Source organism: Vanessa tameamea, chromosome 2 (assembly GCF_037043105.1).
Source record: "Vanessa tameamea isolate UH-Manoa-2023 chromosome 2, ilVanTame1 primary haplotype, whole genome shotgun sequence".
NCBI lineage: Eukaryota > Metazoa > Arthropoda > Insecta > Lepidoptera > Nymphalidae > Vanessa > Vanessa tameamea.
Genome location: NC_087310.1, coordinates 8,712,671 through 8,723,859, shown reverse-complemented (window position 1 = coordinate 8,723,859; position 11,189 = coordinate 8,712,671). Strand labels below are relative to the sequence as shown.

General features: G+C 30.7%; 1 protein-coding gene across 1 annotated transcript; it reads left to right on the top strand.

Moving 5' to 3' along the window:
- Positions 1-1,073: 1,073 nt before the first annotated feature.
- Positions 1,074-7,695, top strand: LOC113398949 (uncharacterized). The gene is made up of 10 exons (XM_026637909.2): positions 1,074-1,328; positions 2,636-2,843; positions 3,271-3,486; positions 3,691-3,796; positions 4,347-4,503; positions 4,748-4,893; positions 5,618-5,744; positions 6,055-6,276; positions 7,031-7,201; positions 7,453-7,695. Exons 1-10 carry the CDS (start codon positions 1,203-1,205, stop codon positions 7,594-7,596), a joined length of 1,623 nt encoding a protein of 540 aa, XP_026493694.2. The 5' UTR covers positions 1,074-1,202; the 3' UTR covers positions 7,597-7,695.
- The last annotated feature ends 3,494 nt before the right edge of the window (positions 7,696-11,189 follow it).

Sequence of the window (11,189 nt, the reverse complement as noted above, 5' to 3'; positions counted from 1 at the left end):
CAATTGATTTTTCACTAGGTATATAAAACTGTGGAGAATTTACATATATATATTTATTTACATAAAAATGTCAACATAGCATAAAAGGCGTCGCTTCCCGCCGACTGTACGCTAAGATCTTTTAAGCTACGTAACGCATTTTGATGCGGTTCTCATCAATAAGCACAGTGATTCAAGGAAGGTTTACATGTATAATTCAGAATTTCCACTCTTCGAGCCGGAAAAACCGAAGAATTTTTCTTTTTATCGTTGTTCTTCGATCTAAAACGTGTATTATATACCCTTATTGTATCCGTGTGAATCCGGGACGGGTAGCTCATTATTCATATTGAGAACTTGCATAAATGTAAACAATTTAAAATAAGTTTTGTACAAATCACGCCCGTAGCGAATGCTGGCAAGAATGTTAGCAGAATAATCTTCTCTTTGAATTGCGATTCCGATTTTCCGAGCAAAAAACGAACCAGCCCTCCTGTCACCAGTGGAAACAATACAGTTTGGTGTTATATCTGTAAGTATTCTGATCTCGTTTTATACGCGAACGTAATTATAATATTTCTTACATTGGTAATAAAAGTAAAAGGCGACTCTATAAAAAGTCATCTTGCAATCGACGTAGATAAATTTATAATGAAATCGTATATTTCAATATCCGTTTTATGTAAGAGATTATTCAATGCGCCTTATGTGTAATATAATATATAACAGGTAAAATTTGTTATGAGTATATTTGAAGCCTTATCATTTCAATGACATAATAATAAGTGTTTTCAAATATGTCATAATATTAAGATAATGTGATGATACTGATAAGAAAAACCAGTAAAGTATGCGCACAAAATATATCTATAATCATAATCTATTAAAATGAATACTTTAAATTTTTTTTTAAATATTGTGATTAAAAAAATATGAATAAAATAGTTTCTGTATAAATTTTAAATAACTACACAGTCAAAACATTTCGTATTTATTAATACATATTTGAGTGAAATATTTAATATGGTGCACTATGTTAGAGATAATGAGAGATTTAAAAGATTGTTGAATAATCTACATATTTGTTTAAACGAAAAAAATAAGCGAGAATTTGCCAATGCCTTGTTATCTGGCCTTGAAACTGCTATCACAGCTTGTCATAATTTAAGATATCAAACGTTAGTGTTCATTTATTCTCTGTACATAAATAACGTAGATTAAATATGGAAAAACAAACAAAAAGTGGCATTATTTATGGCGATCAAAACTTTTTCGTGCCGTCGCATTTGAATTTCGGTGCGTATGTTCTGCAAAAACTTCTAACCCATAAACGGGGCCAAACCGCTTTGGTAAGTGTGAAATTTTATCATATATACATAACAAAAATATCAAAAACATTTATCATCAATATGTTTTCTTTTAATTCGGTTACGTAAAATTCAAATAAGTTTCACAATAATATTTAACAAAACACAACGTAATAATCAAAATCGGATTAACTTAAGAAATGTCTGTCGGACAGTAGAATATTAATGTACGCAAAAAAACCTCACTAGTACTTTAGATGTTAGTAGCTATAAATTAAGCTCGGACATCTTAAAGCAAAAAGGCGCATCTAGACCGAGTTTATCTGCGTACGAATAATGACCTAAATAAAAAAATATTAATAATAATAAAACATTGGGGTCTACGTATTTTACTTAGACCATAGACCGTCATAACTCTCAATGCGTCTAGTAATTTTATATTATCTCGCTAAAGCGAATATTATACACGAAAATTGGCGACAATTATTTAAGGCCATTATACAACCGATAACAACATTAGAATGACTTCGAACTATCGAAATATCAAAATGTGTATAATTAATAATACATTATGATTCAAATATATTAACTATAGAACTAATACTGCAGTACTATACAAATATATACTGCAGTTGAGTTAGTTAAACGCGCTAATCTCAGAAACAACGATTCTGATCTGTTAAATTATTTTATGTTAATTTGTTTGTTGAGGAAGATTATAGGTCATAAAATATCATACACCGAACCTTAGGAGTAAAAGTAAAAACCATAAATGTCAACCAATCTTGTAAATTGTACTTATATTTATTTAATAAGTGGGTAAACATACATATGTACGAGTATGATTAAAATTGAACTTGAGTAAAGCCACAAGCACAACTGTGGACATTAGGCTATGTCAAGAGTGGGTTCAATATTAATCCAAGTGGTGGATCGAAACTTTATATTACACTAGCTGTGTCCGCGACTTCGTGCGCGTTTGAATTTAACAAAAAAGTTATTGTTATACCCTCCTTATTCCATAAGCTATCTGCCAGTGAAAGTCCCCTCTCAATCGGTCCAGCCGTTCCAGGGATTAACCGGAAAATCAGACAGACAGACAAAATGTTATTTTGGTATATGTACCGTGTATACATACATATGCATTTAGTAAAAAGCGGTTATTTTAATATTACAAACAGACATTTCAATTTTATTATTATTACAGTTAAACAAAAAACAAAAATATTTATCCTTTACCACGGTATACATAGCATACGCCATAAAAATAATCATTTAAAGCTAAAGTTATTTAGTATTTAATTTGTTTTCTCACCTCTTAAAATAAACATATTTTTTTATCTATTCAGATAAATGGAGCAACAGAAGAACAGATCACGTTTGGAGAAATAGCACAAAAGATAGTAAATATAGCATCGTCTCTTTCGCGTCTCGGTGTCAAGCAAGGCGATGTGGTCGCTATATTTAGTGAAAACAGAATTGAATACGTACTAACTGCATTAGCGGTTTACTATTCTGGAGCAATAATTACGTTTTTTAACAATGCATATACGAAAGGTAACGTATCCGTAAACATTATTGGCATGCCTTGAATGTAATCGTTCAAAAGTTTCAATAAAAATTTTGTATAAAATGTTCTTATTCAAAAAAATTTAAAAATATTATATTTGATTTTACAAAATATGCTATATTATAAAATATTTTATATTGAATTTGTGCGTTTATTTACGTTTATAAATTAAATTAAAATTAAACTACTATTTAAAACAATCTTAATACTAAACAATTTTTTTTTTAATAGTAAGCACTGTGTAATAATATAATTATAAATATAATAATTATTTATAATTGTAATAATTCACATTACACAACATTGTAATAAAAAAAAAACAATAATTTGTACAACGAAAATAAAATTAATTCATAACATTAAAATTACCACAATGATATAATGAAATTAAAAGTTTATTGTTTATGTTTACAGGTGATTTAACACACGCCCTTAGTATTTCAAAACCAAAGTATATGTTTCTCTCTGGAGAATTATATAAAACGCAATACGAAGTCATTGAAAATACGAAATATATCCAAAAATACGTTTTATATGATGATGCAGAGATGCGAAGTAACTGTCTTCATTTCAAAGAACTTTCAGAGAAACATGTAGATATTAAATCGGGAAATTATTTTGATTTTAAAGGTAAGTCAAATATAAACTGTAACTAATTAATTCAAGACTGTAACAATAACACGTATTTTCTCCGACACAATACGAACAAACAAATAAAGAACGAATTTATGTCATACCCACGAACTTTAACACGGGGTCATTGCTCGTCAATTTTACCATAACTTCTTATTATTGAATATGTGAATAAAATTTAAATAAATATGTAATTTAAAGGGACCCCACAAACATGCATGATTCTTTATTCTTCGGGGACGACAGGTCTTGCGAAAGGAGCAAAAATAAATCATCTCAACTTAATTGTATCAAGCCAACAACCTATGTAAGTATCAATAGAAAATGTATCAATAGTAATTACGTTAACAGCGCTTGTAATGTACATTATTGTAACGTTTGATTATATTTATTTAACAATCTATATCTATAATACCCGGGCAAATTAAAGAAGCGATTCGTTTTGATGACTTACTGATGACGGAATTATCTACGAGGAAAAATCTGCAACTTCGTAGTTGCAGTTTCCTTGCTACTTAAGGATCATAAGGCTACGAATAACGGATACGAGGGCAAATGTTTGCTCGTGACAGATACTAGTACTAAACTAATAATTAAATAATTTTAAATTTCAATAATATAATTTAACAAACTGTAAACAAAACGAATCGTATTTTTTTTATTAACAACATAGCCTAACACACGTTCCGAATCACGTAGTAAATAAACAAATAGATGAAAGGTTATAACAAAAACAAATAGTATAAGCACGAAATTTTATAAGAATTTTACACTAAATAAATTTAGTTGTATCACGCAAATAGTCTATGAAGATTTTAAAATTAGAATAAAAGATATTTTATTCATTTTTTAAATAGGATGACGGATAGAGATTTGACTCCCCTAATGATAGCGCCGTGGTCGAGCACAATGGGGATAATACGCATCCTAAAGGAAATCGCTTTTGGAAGAACAACCGTGTTCTTGCCAAAATACAATGAAATACAATATTTAAAAACTATTCAAAAATACAAGGTAAGATAGTGCTTAATTTTTTAGGAAGGCTTCTAGAAGATATTAAGTTTGTACTTTTAACTTCAAACTTCAGAAGCCTGACTGTTAAAATAGATCTCAAAAACTTAATAACCGATTGGATCAAACCCACTTTCCCACAGATGGATCTGTACATCTTTGTACTATCAAGGCCATGTAATGACTTAAGAGTGACGTTATTTGTTGTGTCAACGTTCTATACTTATTATTATGTATTTATTTTTAGATTGGCTTACTCTCTGTAGCACCGCCATTGATTGTAATGTTATATAAATCAAATATTGTAAAGGACTTTGATATAAGTTCTGTTAAGATAGTTTATTCTGGTGGTGCACCCATTACTCCAGAAAGTATCCATCAACTTAAATCAAGGTAAAGAATTTCAATGGTATATATTAAATAATCTTAAATTAACTAGATAATATTAATTTGTAATTAAATATGCCAATATATTAATATATTAAGCCGAGATGGCCCAGTAGTTAGACCGCGTGGATCTTAACCGATGATTTCGAGTTCAAATCCAGGCAAGCACCACTGAATTTTCATGTACTTAATTTGTATTTATAATTCATCTCGTGCTCGGCGGTGAAGGAAAACATCGTGAGGAAACCTGCATATGCCTAATTTCAACGAAATTCTGCCACATGTTTATTGCACCAGCATTGGAACAGCGTGGTGGAATATGCTCGTAACCTTCTCCTTAAAGGGAGAGCCTTAGCCCAGCAGTGAGAAATTTACAGGCTGTTAATGTAATGTATTAATATATTAAAAATTAGGAAATTCCACGCGTTAGTGTCAGCATTCTCCCCTTTTTGTTTTAGAAAAAAAATTGTGGCTTATCTTATGGAGGTTTTGGATACCCATATGGTAGAGTTTTATCCGATATGTACATACATTTCCTCGCAATGTTTTCGTTCACGCAAAAGCTGAAAACACAGAATAAACACATAACATGAAAGCTCTGTGGTGCTAGTCCGATATAATCCAATGTTCCGTTTGGTATTTTTGTAAATTTATAAAATAATATTTAAATTATAATATGTTTGCTTTATTTATTGGGAAAGACAATTTTTAATAAATGTGTGAACATCAGGTTTCCCCATATGAACGTTTTACAAGGCTACGGCATGACAGAAGCAACCGGTGCTGTAACCGAAGATTTAGACAACTCGCCGAGAGAGGGCAGCGTGGGTAGAATCGTACCAGGAAACATTATTAAAGTAAATATTTACTACTCTTCATTACGTTATATATTATTTAGAAAATAAAAGTTACATGAAACTAATATCATAAAGACGTAAGATACGTTTGCCTGTTTGTTTTTTTTCCTGAATTCACGGTAAACTGCTAATTGATGTGGAAGTTTCACATTATGATAATTTATAGTTCATCTTCAATAACTAATCGGGTCTACTTTAAAAATATCATCTCTACTCTGAAGTGTTATAAACATAAATATTTAAAAATTTATGTTACATTTTTATATATAATATTTTATATACAACATCATTCATATACATCCTTTTTTAGATTTCCGATCCAAACACTAACAAAACACTAGGATGTGGCGAACCAGGAGAAGTCCGCGTTAAGGGCTTAGTTCTTTTTGAAGGTTACGTGGGAAGGGATATGCAAAACGATTACGATGCTGAAGGGTTCTACAAAACTGGCGATATCGCGTATTATGATCAAGACGGCTATTTCTACATTGTTGATAGAATAAAAGAGCTTATTAAATATAAAGGATGGCAAGTAAGTGTTAAGCTTTTATCGTAGGAAAAAAAGTGTCATACTAATTACATTACTCATTACTTTTTGTGTAATCAAATGTTATACAAATCTTTCTTATAAATTATTTTAATTGAACGCTATTAGAATTAAACTTCACTTGTACGTGTTCGTTTAATAGATTTAGCTTTTGAACGTTGTAGGAGGTTATTATTCCCAAAAGTGTAAGCCAATGTAATGTGTTACATACGGTTGTTATTTACAAAGTTTTAATTATATTTCTAAAACTCTTATAAAACCCTTTACAACTATTATCAATATTTACTTATATTATGAGAAAGATTGTTTTTCTTTATCTTTTACTGATTTAAGCTATTCAGCAATTGCTATAAACTTTTCGTATGAAGCTAAATTTATTTAGATAACGATGAACGAGCATATTCTGTCACGTATATAAATTAAACCATCGTAATATACTTTGTTATCTTGTTTTCTCTTGTTTATTTGTAAGCATATTATTATTGTTAATATGAATTCAATACTGTATGTTTTACAATACAATATATGAACAAAATAAAATGTAATGATCTGATTGTAGATTAATTATACACGTACGTACGTTCAATACTATTGAACATAAAAATAAAAATAATAACCAAATTTTGTTATCAAACGAGCAAAGGGCGCTTGTATCTCTGAGCAGCGATCACTTCTGCTATTGTTATGGTTATAGCCACGGTATAAAATTAAATAAATTTAAAAAATAACGTTTTTGTAGGTAACGCCGTCGGAGCTAGAGGCGGTCATACTTCAACACCCAGATGTTAAAGATGCCGGAGTGACGGGGGCGCCAGATACGTTGGCAGGGGAACTGCCTACGGCGTTTGTTGTGAAGCAAGCTAACGCTAAAGTTACCGAACAAGAAATTATTGACTACGTTTCTGATAAGGTAAAATCGTAAACTAGAGAATATGAAGAAAACTAAATTATTAAAGATAAGATTTTTGCAAAATTAATAAAGATAATTACTATGGAACAATAAAACAAATATAAATATTCTAGAATATTATAAATATTTTATAAATAAAAAATACAATTCTATAAAAATGATTAATTCTACATAAAAAATAATACAATAATTATATAATAAAAAATTGGATTACGCTTATCATTCAAAACAACTATGTATTTAAATTTCAGGTAGCACCGTGGAAAAGACTACGAGGTGGCGTTATATTTCTTAAAGAGATACCAAAAACTGCCAGCGGCAAAATTTTAAGGCGAGAGCTGCAAGCGCTCCTGTCAAAACAAAGGCCACAAAAGCTACCCGCCAGCAAATTGTGATAGCTGTGCGGAGTTTTAGTATTGAATTATAAATTAATAATTCACCAATTTTTTCCCGTTTCAAATTTCGCTTGGAAACGAAATATTAAATCAACTGTTCACATGGGTTTTATTTTACAGGGTTCTATTTATTTTTACCTGTTACATATTAATTAAATCTTGCAACTGAATTTTAAATTTGTTTCATACAATCGATTGAGTTGAATTTTGCGCACAATTAGATTTTGGAAGCGATTCAACCTAGTATATAAATTCAACCATATCCACGACCTTTTTAGCAAAGCTTTTAATAACTGTCTTACATTTTATTGAGTTTGACAGTACTGCAATTTGTAATTTTCAATTATGAACGTGTTTTTTTTCAGTGGGTTGTAAATGACCCCATTTGCAGACAGGATGTATCGACATAAATTTTATAACTTTCGCTATACAGCGTGTAAAATACCAGATTAAATTTATTTTATTATATTATTGAATATGGTTACTAATACGTAAACGTACGAGGCAATTATTATCGTAAATATGCTTCAAGCAAATATCCTATAAGAATATACAGATGTTTTATAACGAATATTCAACATTGAAGTAATATTATACATACACAATGAAGAAGAAATTTTGTTTGTTTGTTTTTCGAAATTTACAAAGAAATTAAATTTTATATAACTATATAGTTTTAGATGCGGGTTTCCTATTGGCAAACTATGGAACAACAATAATAATTATAATTTCGTGCAGGTCTACGATAGACCCGATCGAAACCCATCCCACATTTATAAATCGTTAAAAAGTAATGATATTTTAGTCAATAACATTATTTATAGTATTACCGAGATATTTCGGTATTAAATCCATGAAATTCGATGACATGACAATTCAACGGGCGGCCATGTTGACGTTTACGGGTTCGTTCAGAAAGTGTGTTCCAAATAATAATTTCGAGCAGGGGTACGGTAGTTAGTATATGTATATTTGTTTAGTTTTATCTATTTTACGCAAGCGAAACCGGGTTTTTACTAGTAATAAAAATATCACAATTTAAAATTGCATAAAATCTTTGTTAAAAACATATATTGTAACCACGTAAATTCGGGGAAAATATTTAGTGTTCAATAAAGTATCCAATTTAATATAATTGGGTCCATTACAATACGTATTGAAGTAGTAGTAAACGAAATAGTAACAAGGGCAGATACAATTTATACTAAAAAAGGATTTTCATAACCTCTTCATCTAACGCATAGCTAACTACTCCTAACTACGTGCGTATAAATGTTAATAAACCGTTCAAACCTAACTCCGCTGCTGTCATCGTGTAATTGATGGCTATAGAAAACTGTCCAAGCCACTTTCCCTTTTATTAAAACGCAATTCAGCCCATTTTCGGTTACATAAAATTACAACCTCGGGTACTATAACTACCGTTTTACTTATAACTTAATGCGTATCAACATCGTGTAATTACTAGTTAAAGAAAATAATTAGATTTTATCGCTTATATTTAAGTTTCGTTCGTTTTATTAAATATTAGCCTTCATCGTAAGTGCGGCTTTACGAGTCAAATTATAGAGGTGCTTAGCAAATCTATGCGTGAACCTTGGAACCTAACCAACGCAATAATAAATTCAACTATTTAAAATAATAAATAATTCAACTCTATGACAGAAATTAATAAACATATATAGAACAACAAAAGTAGTATTGAAATTTTAAAAGCTTAAATATTAATTCATGATCAGAATTAAATTTCCCGTAAAAGGATATAATGTATTGTATTATATATAACGAGAAAAATTTTGAAATAAGTTGGCCCAATTAGAACACGTGGATCTTAACCGAAGACCGCAGGCTAAAATCAAGGTAGCAACCCTGGCCACAGAGGTTTCATTTACATAAGTTATGTTTATGTAGATACGTAATTTCTAAATACCTCGTATTCGTAAGAAAACTTTACTACGATTCAGTATTAAGTCTCCCAACTTACACAATATCTAACAAACTTTAAAATATATCTTCGATTGCGCTAATATCTCGTAGTTAGTTAGTACTTTTGCGTGGCGTTCATACGTATGAACCCTTTATTGGATAAGTGATTTAAAATAAGCTTCAAATATACTCTTGATTAAAGAGTTGCGACCTTTTCCCAGTAGTGGGTCATAACGTCTTTTAAATGCTAATGTACATGCAAATCTCATGCTTGAACAATCACTTAGACACTACGGTGAAAGTAGAGACACGATATCTGTTACAACTTAATCAGACTTAATTAACATCAACTAGCGAAGCCAGTGCAGTGTGAATATTTCAGAGTGGCGCCGGCGCAGATGGATTGATTACACACGAGGCTATTCAGATTTACGTGTTAGATAAACTGAGTTTGGAAATAAGGTTTCATCATCAACACCGAAACAGGCGATGAAACACTGACTGATTTTAGCAACCGATTGGAATCAACATTTGAATAGAATAAACTTTCTTTATGTCAATATATCTGTAGTTGGAAGGCCGAGATGGCCCAGTGGTTAGAACAGTGCATTTTATCCGAAGATTGCGGATTAAAATCCAGGCAAGTATCACTGTAATTTGCGTTTTTATTTCACCTCGTGCAACTTGAAGGAAAACCTCGTTAGGACACCTGCGTATATCTAATTTCAATAAAATTCTGCCATATGTGTATGCACCAACATGCATTAGAGCAGCGTGGTGGAGTAAGCTCCAAACCTTTTCCTCAAAGAGAAACGCAGCGGGACTGTAATTGGTACAATTTTAAATTTGGACAAACCTCTGCTACTTTTATAGGTGACATCAAAATTGTATTTATGTAATTCTATATGTAAGTATGTTTGTATTAACATAGTTTTTAAACGTTTCTTATTCTTACGAATATTCTTCATTGTGACCAATACAATCGAATGGACACAATACTGAAATAAATATGTTATTATTATTAAATCTCGTATAAACATAAGCCAATAGGTTGTAAATAATGAGCCAAGGATCAGCTTACAATTTGACAGTGGGAAGTTTATTGTGTGGACGGATTAAATTTATGTACTACTAGCTGTGCTCTGCGTTAAATTTTGGATTATACTTGCCATTTCTAACACATTGCCATATTTATTGACGTTTATCGTTGCTGCTCTTCCATTAAAGATCGTAGAGTGACATTATTTAGCCTTTAACCTGGACGGATAGGTTCCACCCACTCATCTGATATTCTACCGTCAAACAGTAATACTTAGAATTGTTATATTCTGGTTTGAAGGGTATGAGCCAATGTAATAACAGGTCCAAGAGACATAACATCTTAGCTCCCAAGGTTGGTGGCGCATTGGTGTAAGGAATGGTTATTATTTCTTAAAGCGTCGATCTCTATGACCATTTACCATCAGGTTACCTATTAAATTAAAAAATAAATAAAAAACGTTCCTCAATAAATGAAATTATTAACACAAAATAACTTTTGAAAATCAAACTGGTTATTCTTGAGATTAGCGCGTTTAAACATACTAAATCTTCAATAATAATAAGTATATATACACACAGTACACGAAATACGTAATCATGTATTTTCTAAGAAAATAACCGTTATT